The following is an 18,464-nucleotide window of genomic DNA, read 5'->3' as shown; positions in this document are numbered from 1 at the left end:
TCATAAATTTTAAACTACATTATATACATTTAAAATTAAAGTTAATTATAAACCATTTATATAATGATAAAACATACAATTATAAATTTTAATTTATAAAATTTATAAAATGTAGTTTATAAAACTGTCTACACATGTCTTAGTCATGAATTCATGAGAAATAATATTTTATGAAAGAAGAATGAGTATCTAGATTTTTAAAAATAATTTTCTTTAAAATGTTTTTTCAAAGTGTGATGATAAAAGGGGAGAGATGAAGAAATTTATTGAGTTAAAACAATCTCTGGAATATTGTTTGGATCAAGAAGTGAAGAAAAATGGTCAATTAGAAAAAGAGATTACTAGGTAAGACTGTAATATTTCAGATCATTTTAACCATTAATTAATTGATTTAACTATCATTTTACTTTATTAAAACCTAAATACAAATTCTTGCCAAAATATTATACTTACACTTTAATTAGATTCCTTAAATAGTAACAATAGTTCCCTTAACAATAGCAACTGCACTTTCCATCGTCCACCTTGAATAGTTTCTGCAAGATATCTTTGTTCTTTGGTAATCTTTCCTTTTAATAGTGTTCTTCCCTTCAAACCAATATTTTAGTATCTAAAAACCTCTCTGTGTCATTGTTTAATCACCTCAAAAGTTATCTTGGTTTGGCTTCTATATTCTTATTTTGTATTATTGTTTAATTTAAATTCAATTCATCAACCTATGGTGTATTATTAGTTTCAGAGGAAGAGTTCAGGGATTCATCAGTTTATATAACACCCTGTCCTGATTACATCAGGTGCCCTCCTTCATGTCCATCATCCAGTTACCCTATCCTCCCACCCTCCTCCCCTCCAGCAACCCTCCGTTTGTTTCCTATGATTGAGAGTTTCTTATGATTTGTCTCCTGCTCCGATTTCATCTGCTTTTATTTTTTCCTCCCTTCCCTTAGGCTCCTCTGTTTTGTTTCTTAAATTCTACATACCAGTGAACTCAAATGATAATTCTCTTTCTGATTGAATTATTTCACTTAGCATAATACCCTCTAGTACCATCCACATCACGGCAAATGGTACAATTTCATTTTTTTGGTGGCTGAGTAATATTCCATTCTGTATACACACACACACACACACACACACACACACACACACACCACATCTTTATCTGTTCATCTGTCATTGGACATCTGGGCTTTTTCCATAGTTTGGCTATTGTGGACATTGCTGCTATAAACATTGGGGTGCAGATGCCCCTTCAGATCGCTACATTTGTATCTTTGGGGTAAATCCCTAGTAGTGCTATTTCTGGGTCTTTGGGCAGCTCTGTTTTCAACTTTTTGAGGAACCTGCATACTGTTTTCCAGAGTGGCCGTACCAGCTTGCATTCCCACCAACAGTGTAAGAGGGTTCCCTTCCTCTGCATCCCTGCCAACATCTGTCATTTCTTGACTTGTTCATTTTAGCATTTTGACTGGTGTGAAGTGATATCTCGTGGTGGTCTTGATTTGTATTCATTTCCCTGATGCCGAGTGATGGTGAGCATTTTTCATGTGTCCGTTGGCCATTTATATGTCTTCTTTGGAGAAATGTGTGTTCATGTCTTCCACCCATTTCTTGCCTGGATTATTTGTTTTTTGGGTGTTGAGTTTGATAAGTTCTTTATAGATTTTGGATACTAGCCCTCTAACTGATATGTCGTTTGCAAATATCGTCTCCCATTCCGTGGTTGTCTTTTGGTGTCGGCGACTGCTTCCGTTGCTGTGCAAAAGCTTTTTATCTTGATGAAGTCTTTGTTTCCCTTGCCTTTGGAGACATGTCTAGCAAGCAGTTGCTGCGGCTGAGGTCACAGAGGTGGCTGCCTATGTTCTCCTCTAGGATTTTGACGGGTTCCTGTCTCCCAGTTAGGTCTTCCATCCAGTTTGAGTCTATTTTTGTGTATGGTGTAAGAAAATGGTCCCGTTTCATTCTTCTGCATGTGGCTGTCCAATTTTCCCAACACCATTTGTTGAAGAGACTGTCTTTTTTCCACTGGCTGTTCTTTCCTGCTTTGTCAAAGATTAGTTGACCATAGAGTTGAGGGTCCATTTCTGGGGTCTCTATTGTGTTTCATTGGCCAAAGAAACAGAATGTTTTTGTGCCAGTACCATACTGTCTTGATGATTACAGCTTTGTCATAGAGCTTGAAATCCGGAATTATGATGCCACGAGCTTTGGTTTTCTTTTTCAACATTCCTTTGGCTATGCAGGTTCTTTTCTGGTTCCATACAAATTTTAGGATTATTTGTTCCAGCTCTGTGAAAAAAGTTGATGGTATCTTGATAGGGATTGGATTGAAGGTATAGACTGCTCTAGGTAACATAGCATTTCAACAATATTTGTTCTTCCAGTCCATGAGCGTGGAATGTTTTTCCATTTCTTTGTAGTTTCCTCAGTTTCTCTCATGAGTGTTCTAGAGTTTTGAGAGTACAGAGCCTTTGCCTCTTTGGTTAGGTTTCTTTCTTTTTTTTTTTTATTTTTTTTAATTTTATTATGTTAGTCACCATACAGTACATCCCCGGTTTCCGATGTAAAGTTCGATGATTCATTACTTGCGTATAACACCCAGTGCACCATGTAATATGTTAGGTTTATTTCTGATTTCTAATCTTACGGTTTTTGGTGCAATTGTAAATGGGTTTGACTCCTTAATTTCTCTTTCTTCTGTCTCATCGTTAGTCTATAGAAATGCAACTGATGTCTGTGCACTGATTTTTCTATCCTGCCAGCTTGCAGAATTCCTGTATGAGTTCTAACAAGTTTGGGGTGGAGTCTTGTTCCACCATATTCCATAATGTTCCATATTCCATACATAGAGTATTACGTCTGCGAAGAGAGTTTGACTTCTTCTTTGCGGATTCGGATGCCTTTTGTTTCTTTTTGTTATCTGATTGCTGAGGCTAGGACTTCTAGTACTATGCTGAACAACAGTGGTGAGAGTGGACATCCCTGCCATGCTCCTGGCCTTAGAGGAAAAGCCCTCGGTTTTTCCCCATGGAGAATGATATTCCCTGTGGGCTTTTTGAAGATGGCTTTTATGATATTGAGGTTCTGTTCCATCTATCCCTGCACCGTGAAGAGTTTTAATCAAGAAAGGATGCTGTACTTTATCAGTTGCTTTTTCTGTGTCTATCGAGAGGATCATGTGGTCCTTGTCCTTTCTTTCCTTAAAGTAGCATATCACATTGATTGATTTGCAGATGTTGAACCACCCTTGCAGCCCAGAAATAAATCCCACTTGGTTGTGGTGAATAATCCTTTTAATGTACTGATGGATCCTGTTGGCTAGTATCTTGGTGAGAGTTTTTGCATCCGTGTTCATCAGGAATATTGGTCTGTAATTCTCCTTTTTGGTGGGGTGTTTGTCTGGTTTGGGGATCAAGGTAATGCTGGCGTCATAGGAAGAGTTTGGAAGTTTTCCTCCCATTTCTATATTTTTGAAACTGCTTCAGAAGAATAGGTATTAATTCCTCTTTAAATGTTTGGTAGAACTCCCCAAGGAAGCCATCGGCCTTGAAGTTTTGTTTGTTGGGAGAGTTTTGATAACTGCTTCAATTTTCCTTGCTGGTTACGGGTCTGTCCAGGTTTTCTGTTTCTTCCTGTTTCAGTTTTGGTAGTTTATACGTCTCTAGGAATGTATCCATTTCTTCCAGATTGCCTAGTTTGTTGGCCTATAGTTGTTCCTACTATGTTCCTTAAAATTGTTTGTATTTCCTTGGTGCTGGTTGTGATCTCTCCTCTTTCATTCGTGATTTTATTTATTTGGATCCTTTCTCTCTTCTTTTTGCTAAGTCTGGCCAGGGGTTTATCGATCTTACTAATTCTTAACCAGCTCCCAGTTTCGTTGCTGTGTTCTACTGTTCTTTTGGTTTCAATTTCATTGATTTCTGCTCTGGTCGTTATTAATTCTCTTCTCCTGCTGCATTTGGGCTTTAATTGCTGTTCTTTCTCCAGCTCCTTTAGGTGCAAGGTTAGGTTGTGTATTTAGGACCTTTCTTGTTTCTTGAGAAAGACCTGCATTGCTCTGTGCTTCCCTCTGAGAACCGCTTTTGCTGCATCCCACGGGTTTTGAACAGTTGTGTTTTCATTTTCCTTTGTTTCCATGAATTCTTTTCATTCTTCTTTAATTTCCTGGTTGACCCATTCATTCTTTAGTAAGATGCTCTTGAACCTCCATATATTTGTGTCCTTCCAAATTTTTTCTTGTGACTGAGTTCAAGTTTTAAAGCACTGTGTTCTAAAAATATGCATGGCATAATCTCCATCTTTTTGCCCTGGTTGAGTCCTGATTTGAACCCAGTGTGTGATCTACTCTGGAGAGTGTTCCATGTGCACCCGAGAAGAATGTGTATCCTGTGGCTTTAGGATGAAATGCTCTGAATATATCCGTGAAGTCCATCTGGTCCAGTGTGTCATTCAAAGCCCTTGTTCTTTGTTATCTTTTGCTTAGGTGATCTATCCATTGCAGCGGGTGGGGCGTTAAAGTCCCCTACCTACTATTATTGTATCATCATTGATGTGTTTATTTACTTTTGTTATTAATTGGTTTATATAGTAGGTTGCCCCCATGTTAGGGGCATAAATATTTACAATTGTTAGATCTTCTTGTTGGATAGACCCTTTAATTATGATAGTGTCCTTCCTCATCTCTTATTACAGTCTTTGGTTTAAAATCTAATTTGTCTGATATAAGGATTGCTACCCCAGCTTTCTTTTGATGACCATTAGCATGATAAATGGTTTTGCACTTCCTCACTTTCAATCGGGAGGTGTCCTTGGGTCTAAAACGAGTCTCTTGCAGAGAGCCTATCAATGGGCCTTGCTTTTTTATCCAATCTGATACCCTGTGTCTGTTGATTGGGGCTTTTGACCCATTTACATTCAGGGTCACTGTTGAAAGATATGAATTTAGTGCCATTGTATTATCTGTAATGTCACTGTTTCTGTATATTGTCTCTGTTCCTTTCTGGTCTGTGTTACTTTGCGGCTCTCACTTGGCTTCAAGGATCCCCTTTAATATTTCTTGCAGGGCTGGTTTAGTGCTCACAAATTTTCTAGGTTCTGTTTGTCCTGGAAACTCTGTATCTCTTCTTCTATTTTGAATGAGAGCCTTGCTGGATAATGTGTTCTTGGCTGCATATTTTTACCATTTAGCACATTGAATATATCATGCCAGTCCTTTCTGGCCTGCCAGCTCTGTGTGGACAGGCCTGCCCACCAGCTTTATGTTTTCACCCTTGTCGGTTAAGGACCTCTTGTCCCGAGCTGCTTTCAGGATTTTCTCTTTGTCTCTGAAATTTGCAAGCTTCACTACTGTATGTCAAGGTGTTGACCTACTTTTATTGATGTTGGAGGGGATTCTCTGTGCCTCCTGGATTTGAATACCTGTTTCCTTCCCAGATTAGGGAAGTTCTCTGCTATAATTTCTCAAATACAGCTTCTACCACCCCCCCTTTCCTCTCCTACTGGGATCCCAATTATTCTAATATTGTTTTGCTTTATGGTATCACTTATCTCTCGAATTCTCCCCTTGTGATCCAGTAGTTTATCTCTCTTCTTTCTCAGCTTCTTTATTCTCCCTCATTTTGTCTTCTGTATCACTATTTCTCCTTTCTGCCTTCTTTATTCTAGCAGTTAGTACCTCCATTTTTTATTGCATGTCATTAACATCATTTTTGATATTGACTTGATTAGATTTTAGTTCATTTCTCCAGAAAGTAATTCTTTAGTGTCTTCTATGCTCTTTTCAAGCCCCGCTAGTATCTTTATACTTGTTATTCTGAACTCTAGTTCCAACATCTTATAGCCAAAATAATTAGGTCCTTGGCATTCATTACTGTCTCTTGTTCTCTTATTTGAGGTGAGTTTTTCCATCTTGTCATTCTGTCCAGAGAAAAATGGATGAATGAGAGAACAAAATACTAAAATGGCAACCAGAACTCCAGAAAAATACACACTAAACAAATCAGAAGAGACCCAAAACCCAAAAGAAAGAAAATTAAAATTAAGAAAACAAAGAATATAATCAGAGAGGTGAACAGAACAGAATAATACACTGGATCCCGTGTGTATTTTGGTCTGTTAGAAAACTACATCCCAAAATTGTAAAGAAAGAAAAACTTTTATATATAAAAATAAAATTAAGTATAATGAAAGGATAGCATGTAGCCGTAAAAATGAAAATTAACAAAGACTTGCAGAAAGTGGTCGCTTTTCTTTTTTCTTTTTTTGATTATTAACATATAAAGTATTACTTGTTTCGGGGTGCAGGTCTGTGATTCATCAGTGTTACATAATACACAGTGCTCACCACAACACATACCCTCCCCAAAGGTGGTCACTTTTCCATTTGTAGAATTGCAGCCGTTATTTTCTTAGATCTCTGGTTGATTTCACAAGTGTTCAGAATGGTTTGATAAGCTATCTAGTGAGTTCTGGACCAGATAAAACTAAGCAATCCTACTCCTCTGCCATCTTTCCTAATTCAACTGGCTTATATTTTCTTTCTGCATTTTTAAATTATAAAATATACATAGAAAAATATATGTGTGACTCAAAGAAGAATAAAATGAGCAGTCGTGTTTTTACCACTAAGATAAAAAAAAAAAAAAAAGTCTTTGCAGTGTCTCTGTAGCTCCCACAGGGCTTCCTTTCTGTTTATTTGCTGAGTGCTTAAGTTTGTTCTCTGGTTTTCATCAATACTTTTCTTTCATTTAACTCTCTTTCTCTGCATTGTTTTGTATCCCTTTCGCTTTGCTAACAGTGTCCTAGCTAAGACATGTAGATTTTTTTTTCTGAAACAGTCTCATAGACCATCACACATTATCTCTTTGCTGATTTCCTTTCTTCTAAAGCTCTGTCTCTTCCTTCTCCCTCTCAAATCAGACTTTAAAGATTTTTCTTTCTTTTTTCTCCCTTTTGAATGATCTCCCTTGATGTGTTTTATATGTATTTTCTAGTTGGAGACTGTGGTTAGTAGGTACCAAAATGTATTTTTGTGTCTTTTTAAGACATTCATACATAAGTAGGCTTTTCTTCTTCACCTTAGATACTAGTCTCTGGTTTATAGTCACTGTTTAATAATAGATTATTATATTAATATACTGAAAATAGATATTAATAATAACATATATAAGAACTCTTAATGTAGTTACAGTTTTAACTCTTTGACTGCCATATGTGTGATAAAAATTTTCTCCATATTTTTTACCTAAGATTATTATTTAGTATGTTCTCAAACAGTGTGAGATTGGGTCAATTGAGAGATCATAATTTATAGATTTGTTTATGTGATAGAACATAGTATCTATTTAAATAATTATTAAATATTTACTCTTAAAGAACCTGACTTACTCATTCTATCCCTTCTGCAGACTTAAGAAACTTTTAAGCATGACAAGAAGCGAGGTAAGTGAATATGAAAATGGAGAGCTTAGTTTCCATGGAGATTTAAAAAACAATTAAACTGAAATGGATACTCAGATTAATATGATAAAGCATAAGGTAATTTTTAATTAGTTTTGGGACTCTAAAATCATTTAATTTTGGCAAATAAGTCACTCAGTGCTTTGAGCAGTGAAATACAGATTTTCCTGTTAATTTTATATACTCGCTACATTTTTTTTGTAACAGCTTTATTGAGATAAATGAACATAACATGCATATTCAAAGAGTACCACAGTCAATTTTAGAACATTTTGTCACCCTAGAAAGAAACCCTGTACCTTTTACCTGTCACCCTATGCTAGTTTCCCCTTCCCTACTCTTCTTAGCCCTAGGGAACCAGTACTCTACTCTCTGTTTCTATAGATTTGCCTATTTTGGACATTTCATATCAACGGAATCACACAATATGTGTTCCTTCGTGACTGCCTTCTTTCATTTAGCATAATGTTTTCAAGGTATACCTATTTTGTAGCATGTGTCAGTACTTTATTTCTGTTTATTGCTGAATAGTATCCCACTATGTGGACAGACCACATTTTATTTATTCCTTTATCAGTTGGTGGGCCTTTGGTTTGTTTTGCTTTTTGACTGTTGTTAATAATGCTGTTGTAGACACACATGTACAAGTTTGTATGTGAACATTTTCATTTCTCTTGGGTATATACTTATAAATGGAATTGCTGGGTCACATGGTTACTCTCTTTAACCTTTTTTTTTTTTTTTAACATTTAAGGAACTGCCACACTTTTCCAACATGGCTGCACCATTTTACATTTTCATCAGCAGTGTTTGAGGGTTCTCATTTTCCTGACTTTTGCCAATGTTTGTCATTATCTGTTGTTTTTATTATAGCCATCCTGGTGGGTGTGCTGTGTCATCTTATGGGTTTTTTTGTTTGTTTGTTTCAAGTTTCTATTTAAATTCTAGTTAATTAACATATTGGTTTCAGAAGTAGAATTTAGTGATTGATCACTTATATACAACACCCAGTGCTCATCACAACAAGTGCCCTCCTTAATACCCATCATTCATCTAGCCCACCCCCAACCCACCTCCCTCCACTACGGCAACACTTAGTTTTTTCTCTGTAGTTAAGAGTCTTTTATGGTTTGCCTCCCTTTCTCTTCTTTTTTTCACCCTTCTGCTGTGTTCATCTGTTTTGTTTCTTAAATTTCACATATGAGGCAAATCATATGGTACTTATTTTTCTCTGACTGACTTGCTTAGCTTAGCATAATACACTTGATGAGTTCCATCGATCTTGTGGTTTTGATTTGTATTTTTCTTGAAACTAATGATGTTGAGGGGTGCCTGGGTGGCTCAGTAGGTTAAGCGTCTGCCTTCCGCTCAGGTCATGCTCCCAGGGTCCTGGGATCACGAGCCCCACGTCGATCTCTGTGCTGAGCAGGGAGCCTGCTTCTCCCTCTCCCTCTGCACCTCCCCTTGCTTGTGCGTGTGCGCTCTCTCTCTGTCAAATAAACAAATAAAATCTTAAAAAAAAAGCCAAACTAATGATGTTGAGCATCTCATCTGTTTATGTGGTTATTATCCATTTTTTTTATTTTTAAAGATTTTATTTATTTATTTGACAGAGATAGAGACAGCCAGCGAGAGAGGGAACACAAGCAGGGGGAGTGGGAGAGGAAGAAGCAGGCTCATAGCGGAGGAGACTGATGTGGGGCTTGATCCCACAACATCGGGATCACGCCCTGAGCCGAAGGCAGACGCTTAACTGCTGTGCCACCCAGGCGCCCCGGTTATTATCCATTTTTATATCTTCCTTAAAGAACAAATCAGTCCTTTTGCCCACTTATTTATTGGATTGTCTTTTCATTATTGTTAGAGTTATTTATATATCCTAAATACAAATCTCTTATCAGATATAGGATTTTCAAATATTTTCTCTTATTCGGTAGCTTGCCTTTGCACTTTCTTGGTGGTGATATTTGAAGCAAAGAAGTTTTTAATTTGGATGAAATATACTTAATCTGCTTTTGTCTTTTGGTGTCCTATCAAAGAAACTGTTGCCAAATCCAGTCACAAATGATACACTTATGTTTTTTTCCTAAGAGTTTTATAATTTTAGCTCTTATATTTTGAGTTAATTTTGTATATATGCTGTGAGGTAGAGGTGTAACTTTATTACTTTGCATGTGCATATCCATTTGTCTCAGTAGCTTTTGTTAAAAAGACTATTCTTACTCCATTTAATTGTCTGACACCCTTGTTGAAAATCAGTTCACCATAATGTGACAGTTTATTTTTAGATTGTCAATTCTAATACACTGATCTATCTGTTTATCCTTATGTCACTCCTCAATCAAATTTTATGAGAATTCTTCCCTGCTCGTCTTGTAAATTACCACTCACTTATGTAATAATAAAAAGTCAGTGTAGTAGAACTTAACTTTACTCCTGTAGAAATTTTTTGCTTCTCGAGGAAGCCTTTTACCAGCTTATGCCTTGCTGACTCCATGATATGATGTGAAGTTAGGCTCAAAGAGATAGAGTCCTGTTTCTTTTCTCCATTCATATCTTAAGTCTCTCACTCAGTGCTTCCCACGTCCATTTCCACCAAATCTTGGTTGTAGGATCTGCTGTCTACTCTTTACTTCATTATGTTTTATTAACTTGTGATAAAGCATAGACTCATCCATAAATTTCACCATCTAGGAAGGAAAAGATGAACTGTGGGCCGTCGGCTTTCCTGTGTTCAAATCTTGCTAATCCATCATCTTGCAACTCACAGATACTTTTTCACTTGGTTCTTGTGTATAACACTGGTGCTGATCCTGTTCTTGGCACAGATCCTACATTCTCAGAAAACACAGTTGTCTGTATCCATCTTCTTGGACTTTAAATAGAAAGATAAGGTATTGTAATAGCTCAATACATAATTAATGGAATAAACATTTCATTATATTATTTCAAGAATACAGCTGTAAAATATCAGGTAGTGTTTAACTGAGTTATCAGAGGCAAATGGATTAGCAATTTGAATTCCAAAAACATTTCAAAGCCAGTTTGTATGATAAGGGGAAGCATTGTGGTACAACATAAAGATGAGATGGTCTTACTTACCTCCCCACACAAATAAGCTTGGAGTAAGAGAAAGGAGAAATTATATTTAATTTAAATAGTGCCAAAGGACAGTTCATTTGGTTTGCTACTGAAAAGATTAAAAAGGATTCCATAATGTTCTCTTTATTTCCTCACTGATGAAAGTAGAATGAAGATTGAGTATTCGATTGATTAAAAAATACTCAAGGCTGCCTATTTCTTTTAGAAGTTCAGTTAATGGAGATCAGGTAAAAGGTCCAATTTTGGTTTAAACTATTTCTGGTTTCTCAGCTGTTCTCCTTCAAATCATACTCTCTCTCTGCTTGCCAGTCTTTCTTCTCCCCTAACTTGAGGGGAAATTCTATAGAGGCATTCCTGCCTAGTTGTAATAATTTGTAATTGAAGGGACTCCTACAAAAATGTCTTAAGAGAAAGGAAGATGGTGGCAGAGTACGAGGAGCCTAGGTTCACCTCCTACCTAAAGACTGACAGAACAAACTCTACAACTAAGGAGAGAGAAGAGACCGCATCGGAGAAGGTAGGAAGCACAGAGATGTGGTTTAGGAGAGCAACAGATCCTGGCTGCTGCAGAGGGGAGGGAGTCGTGGTCATGGAGAAGGCAGGAGAAAGGAGTACATGGGAATGCACAAAGAGAACGTTTCCCCATAGGCACTGGCTTGGAAAATGAGAGGGGCTGAATTTCACAAGTGCTTACAACTAGGGGGGCTTAAAGCCTGGAGTTCTAAAGGTCATTGAGCTTGGCTGGGCTAGAGCCTGTAGGGCACTGTGCTGCTCTTGGAGAGGAGGCAGGCAAACAACCCGGGAGCATGCAGCATGGAAACAGCAATCTGAACAATGCCTGGGGCATACAGTGGGGAGATTACTTGCTCTTTTCAGAGCACATCCCTGCGAGGCGGTGTTCATGGAGACACCTCTCTGGGAGCAAAGGAACCAGCTGGCGCCATTTCCCTCCACTGGCCCTCAGCACAAACAGAGAGCCACCTGTGGGGAGCAGTGTAGCTCTGACACTGGCTGCCTAGTTTGCTTGCACCAGCAACATCCCCTTGCACTCCAGTGGAGCTGCCTGCTCAGTCATTCTTGCCTCAGTTCCAGCACAGCAGGCCTTACCTCCAGAAGACCAGCACAAGCCCCTGCCCACACCATGTCTCCTGACCAGATTTGGGAGGGCCTCAGTTCCATTGGAGGGGGTGACAGATCTTATTTCACAAGCACACCAGAGCACACCTAGTTAAAAGTTGCTACATTCAGGCCAGGTACCAAACACTGCCAACAGCAGGTAGGGAGATCCTCTACCGATAACTGGCCTGAAGGATAGAGCAGCCAGAACACAATAGCAGAGTCCATGTAGCACACACTGGAGACACTCCCCTAAGTGCCAGACCCTGGGCACTACATGGCGTCTTTTTCATAAGTCCGTTACTTTCAGGAGCAGGTGACATAACTGGCTTTTCTAACACAGAGAAGCTGGTAGAGACTTAGACAAAATGAGAAAACAGAGAAATTAATCTCAAATGAAAGAACAGCATAAGGCCACGGGGCCAGAGATTTAAGTGAGACAGTTATAAATATCATGCCTGATGGAGGATTTAAAGCAGTGATCATAAGGATGCTCACTGGACTTGAGAAAAGAATGGAAGACATCAGTGAGACCCTCACAACAGAGATAAAAGAGTTAAAAAAGAATCAGAGATGCAGAGTGCAATCGGTGAGATGAGAAACACACCTGATGCAATGGATAGCAGGCTGGAGGAAGAGGAACAGATTATGACCTAGAGGACAAATTAATGGAAAGCACTGAAGCTGAAGAAGGGAGAGAAAGAAGAATTATGCCAAATGAGACTAGACCTTGGGGGCTCAGTGACTCCATCAAATGTAATAACATTCATGTTATAGGAATCCCAGTAGAAGAAGAGAGAGAAAAAGGGTAAGAAAATTTATTTCAACAAATAATAGCAGAAAACTTCCCTAATCTGCAGAAGGCAACAGACATCAAGATTCAGGAGGCAGAGAAAAGTCCCATCGAAATCAACAAAAGCAGGCCAACACCAAGACATATTGTAATTAAATTTGCAGTGTATACTGATGAAGATAACATCTTAAAAGCAGGAAAACAAGGCAGTAACTTCCAGGTTAAGCCCCTTAAGGCTAGCAGGAATTTTTTCAACAGAAACTTTGCAAGCCAGAAGGGAGTGGCATGATATGTTCAACGTGGTGAACGGAAAAAATCTGTAGCCATGAAGACTCTATCCAGCAAGCCTATGACTCAGAATAGAAGGAGAGAGAGAGTTTCCCAGACACAAACTAAAGGAGTTTGTGACCACTAAACTAACCCTGCAAGAAATATTAACGGGGACTCTTTGAGTGGAAAGAAGAGACCAAAAGTGACAGTATCAAGGCAGGACACAAACAAGTAGCAAAAATGAACATTTATGTAAAACCTAAGGAACACAGGAAAAAAGGATATAAAATATAATACCTTATCTAAAGCATAGGGAGAAGAAAAGAATGGGTTCAAACTTAAATGAGCAGCAACTTAAGATAAGACTGCTATACGCAGAAGAGGTTATATACAAATCATATATCAAAAACCACTAATAGGGGTGCCTGGGTGGCTTAGACAGTTAAGCATCTGACTCTTCGGGGCGCCTGGGTGGCACAGCGGTTAAGCGTCTGCCTTCGGCTCAGGGCGTGATCCCGGCGTTCTGGGATCGAGCCCCACATCAGGCTCTTCTGCTATGAGCCTGCTTCTTCCTCTCCCACTCCCCCTGCTTGTGTTCCCTCTCTTGCTGGCTGTCTCTGTCTCTGTCGAATAAAAAAAAAAAAAAATCTTTAAAAAAAAAAAAAAAGGAAGAAAGAAAATTTGAAGACTGATAACCAGCAAAGAAATTGAATCGTAATAAAAAAACTCCAAAAAAAAAAAAAAAAAAAACCAAGTCCAGGACCGGATGGCTTCAGAGGCAAATTCTACCAAGCATTTCAAGGAAGAGTTAGTACCTATTCTTCTCAAACTGTTCCAAAAAACAGAAAAGGAAGAAAAACTTCCAAATGCATTCTATGAGGCCAGTATTACCCTGATACCAAAACCAGATAAAGACACTGCAAAGAGAACTACAGGCCACTATCTCTTATGAACATAGATGCAAAAATCCTCAACAAAATACTAGCACACTGAATTTTTTATTTTATTTTATTTTTTATGACTATGTTCGTCACCATACAGTACATCTTTAGCTATTGATATAGTGTTCCCTGATTCATTGTTTGCGTATAATACCCAGTACTGCATGCGATATGTGCCCTTCTTAATACCCTTCACCAGGCTAGCCCATCCCCTCATCCCCCTCCTCCCTAAAGCCCTCAGTTTGTTTCCCGTAGTCCATAGTCTCTCATCGTTCATCTCCCTCACTGCTATCCCCCCCTTTCATTTTTCCCTTCCTTCTCCTACCGATTTCCCTGCTATTCCTTATGTTCCACAAATGAGTGAAACCATGTGATAATTGTCTTTCTCTGCTTATTTCACTCAGCATAATCTCCTCCAGTCCCATCCATGTTGATGCAAATGTTGGGTGATCATTCTTTCTGATGGCTGAGTAATAGTCCATTGTATATATGGACTACATCTTCTTTATCCATTCATCTGTTGGAGGGCATCTTGGCTCCTTCCACAGTTTGGCTCTTGTGGACATTGCTGCTATGAACATTTGGGTGCATATGGCCCTTCTTTTCACTACATCTGTTATCTTTGGGGGAAATACCTAATAGTGCAATTGTCAGGTCGTAGGGTAGCTATTTTTAACATCTTGAGGAACCTCCATACTGCAAAACCATAGTCTTTAAAACATTGTTGATCTGTTTATGTCAGTCAGATTTTTAAAAGTTGTATTACAATGGAGCTTTAATTTGCATTTTCATTAATTAATACAGAGTGAAATTAAATATCTTTTCCTATATTAAAAGAAAAAGACTTCCTGTAGTCATTAATCACACCTGTATCTTTGGTCGTAAATACCCATTAGTGCAATTGCTGGGTTGTAGGGTAGCTCTGTTTTTAACTTTTTGAGCAAACTGAATTTAACAATACATTAAAAAAATAATCACCATGATCAAATGGGATTTATGCCTGGGTTGCAGTGGTGGTTCAACATCTGCAAATCAATCAATGTGATACACCACATTAATAAAAGAAAGAAGAAGGATCATCTGATCATTTCAATAGATGTAGAAAAAGCATTTGACGAAGTACAGCATCCATTCATGATGAAAACCCTCAACAAAGTAGGTTTAGAAGGAACGTACCTCAACATAATAAAGGTCATATATAAAGAATGCACAGGTAATGTCATCCTAAGTGGGGGAAAATGGAGAGAAAAACTGATTAGATCTTGCTTCTAGTTATGTGCTGCTTCTCATTAGCACTGTTTGTCATTAATAAATTAATCTTAACATTTATTACTTTCCACTTTAATGGAGACCAATTCTTCTATATATGTATCTTATTCACTCTTTTTATCGCCCATTTTTCTCTTTGTCTTTTTTGTCTTTTCTTAACAAACTCCCCAAAGTTTAGTGGCTTAAAGAAATAACATTTATTTTGTTCACAAATCTACTGTTAGGAAAAGTGTGGCCAGGACAGCTTGTTTCTGTTCCCCTGGCTTCAGGTGGGGCAGCTGAAAGGTTTGGGGCTGGAACTGTTTGAAGAGTTGTTCACTCATGTCTGGTGGTGTTGATCCTGGGTGTTGCCTAGGACTATAGTTAGGGCAGGCAGCTGAAGCACTTATTACACTGGCACAACGAGACTCTCTTTGTGGCCTGAGCCACCTCACAAGATGGGGGGCTAAATTCCAGCAAGCAGCCTAACATACAGAGCAAGGCAGAAGCTCTATGGCCTTTTGTAACCTAGCCTTGGAATATACACACAGCATGACATTTACCGTATTCTGTTTGTGAGGAGAAAGTCACTAAGGTTGACCCATGGTCTTTAATTTTTTTAATGGAATGAATATTTAAAAACCTATGGACACATTTAAAAATCAGTGTAATTTACCCACCAGCCACAATTTTTTGTATTCCTCCCACATAAAAAATACACTCACCTCCTCCCAATACCTCCCACAAATCTCAGTTATCATGGCATCAGGTTCAGGCTTGAGTCCAAGATCTTACCATCTTAATCAGTTGCAGCGGGGATAAGGTGCCTAAAGTATAGTCCCTTGAGTACATGTCCTCTCAATGTGAAGACTTGGAAATTAAAGAGACCGTTCTCTACCACTCAAAATGCAACATTCTGGAAACCTGCTAAGGACTCTCCCATTCAGAATGAAGATGGGAAGCATACAAGTCCATAGCAGTTTTCAAATACAGCCTGAAGCGTGCTATCAGTTCTTCAGTTAGGACTTAGTCCTAACCATGGGAATGCTTCTCCATGGCTCTTTGCTTTCCTCTTTGAGCTCTCGGTTCTGTCCTTTTCATAAGGAATGACCTGTGTTTGTAGCTGTTTTTTAGCCTGCTTCTTCCTGGTGGGACTTCTAAGACCCAAAGGCCTAGTTTCTGTTTGTACTATCTTGGTCTCTTTTAGTCCAAGCTCGCAAGCAGTGTTTTGGTACTATAATTCTCTTCAGTTTTTGAGTTTTCTGTGAATATTAATGATTTTCATGCCATTAGAAAAGCCATTCTCCCGGATCTTTTTGAGATAAGCTTTTCACCTCAGGTTTCCTGTGAAGCTCTTATTTGACAGTGCCTTTAAAATTCTCATACTCTGAAGATCCTTAAAGAAATTCGAGGCGCACCTTACATCCTTCCAAGTTGTTAATAAAGGGTTTTATAGTCTTGGCTTCATCCATAGGCCATGTTTTCCTGGATTTGCTCTTAACCCAGAAGCCATTTCTTTATTTTAGCATTGTTTGACAATTCAGCATGTAGAGAGGCTGTAAATGAGGAGCAGCTACTTGAACCCAGTAAGTCCTGGTTGCTTCGTATCGAATAGTCTTTCTGTAGCTTATCTCTCCTATCATTTTTACTTTCAAGTGTTTGTGGCACGAGTTCCTTTCCCTGTAGTGTCATTTTCTTCACTTGTCTAGAAACCTTTGCTGTAAGCCTCTTTAAGGGCTGTCAGGTTTCCACTAGCAGTCTCTTGGAAGCCCTTTTGGTTCTCAATCTTCTCTACGTCCTTTCAGGTTCCACTTCCTGGTTCAAAGGAGGTTTTGTTTTAGTTTAGTTTAGTTTTTTTTTTTTAATGGCAGCACCCCATTTTTGATATCAGTATCTGTACCAATTATTTATTGCTGCAAAATAAACCATCTCAAAACCCAGTGGCTCAAAACAACATTTATCTTGTTCACAAATCTTTAGACAAGGCTGAATAAGGCCAACTCATTTCTTCTTCATTTGGCATCACCTGGGATGACTGGAAGCTGGGAACTAGAATCACCTAAAACCTTGTTTGTGCACATGTTTGTCTGTTGAGGCTGGCTTTTGGCTAGGATGGTAGCTGGGGCAGTCTCAGCTAGAATATCTACATGAAGACTCAGTGGGTGGCCTGGGCTTTCCCACAACAGCTAGATTCTAAGGGTGAGCTTCCCTAGAAAAAGAAAGTGAGATGGAAGCTATATCACATTTTCTAACCTAGCCTTCAAAATCACATAGCAGACCCTATGACCCAGCAACTGCACTACTGGGTATTTACCCCAAAGACACAGATGTAGTGAAGAGAAGGGCCATATGCACCCCAGTGTTCCTAGCAGCATTGTCCACAATAGCTAAACTGTGGAAGGAGCTGAGATGTCCATCAACAGACGAATGATAAAGAAGATGTGGTCCATATATACAATGGACTATTAGTCAGCCATCAGAAAGGATGAATACCCAACATTTGCATCAACATGGATGGGACTCAAGGAGATTATGCTGAGTGAAATAAGTCAAGCAGAGAAAAACACTTATCGTATGGTTTTCACTCATTTGTGGAACATAAGGAATAGCAGGGTGATCGGTAGGAGAAGGAAGGGGCAAATGAAGGGGGGTAAACGGGGAAATGAACCATGAGAGACTGTAGACAAACTGAGGGTTTTGGGGGTGGGATGGGCCAGCCCGGTGATGGGTATTAAGGAGGGCACGTATTGCATGGAGCACCGGGTGTATACTCAAACAATGAATCATGGAACACTATATCAAAAACTAATGATGTACTGTGTGGTCACTAACATATCATAATAAAAAGAAATCACATAGCAGTCCGCCATATTCTATTCACTAGAAACCAGTTGCTAAGGCAAGCACATATTAAGGGGAGGGATTGTCATAGGAGAAGTGTCAAGGAATTTATAAAACCACCACATCCACTCACCTTGTCTTACCAATCATATCTAAAGGAAAGAAGTTCTTCCCAACTCAGCATCACTGAAACTCCAGCAAGTTTTTTGGTTGTTTTTGTTGCTTAGTATGTTCTCTTATTTTGTGGGAAGTAACAAAGGATTGTAGCACTGTTGAATTAAGGTTTTTTGTTTTTTGTGTTCTTTATGGTCCAAAAATATGTGGATCATCTCACTAAATTTTTTTACCTAGAGATGTGATTTCTTAACCCTGCGAATCATTTCTCCTCAGACTGCAATTCAGATTAGCATAAAACATTTGTAATTTAGAAAAAGCCTTTGGGGGCACCTGGGTGGCTCAGTCGTTAAGCATCTGCCTTCCAGTCTGGGCGTGATCCCAGCGTTCTGGGATTGAGCCCCGCATCAGACTCCCTGCTCTGCTGGGAGCCTGCTTCTTCCTCTCCCACTCACCCTGCTTGTGTTCCCTCTCTCGCTGTCTGTCTCTCTCCCTGTCATTCAATAAATAAAATCTTAGAAAAGAAAAGAAGAGAAAAGAAAAGAAAAAGGCTTATGGTATTAGAGTCAGTATTTATAGAT

General features: G+C 38.7%; 1 protein-coding gene across 1 annotated transcript in view; it reads left to right on the top strand.

The window, feature by feature from the left end:
* Nucleotides 1-18,464, top strand: part of LOC125281624 (ankyrin repeat domain-containing protein 26-like) — a 564,334-nt gene that overhangs the window by 324,205 nt on the left and 221,665 nt on the right. Inside the window, exon 59 of the mRNA XM_057304707.1 lies at nucleotides 233-345. Coding sequence (XP_057160690.1) covers nucleotides 233-345 — 113 coding nt within the window. The remainder of the gene's footprint in view (nucleotides 1-232; nucleotides 346-18,464) is intronic.

This window comes from Ursus arctos, unplaced genomic scaffold (genome assembly GCF_023065955.2).
Source record: "Ursus arctos isolate Adak ecotype North America unplaced genomic scaffold, UrsArc2.0 scaffold_30, whole genome shotgun sequence".
NCBI lineage: Eukaryota > Metazoa > Chordata > Mammalia > Carnivora > Ursidae > Ursus > Ursus arctos.
Note: the sequence above shows the minus strand (reverse complement) of the source record. Positions and strands in the feature narration are given on the sequence as shown.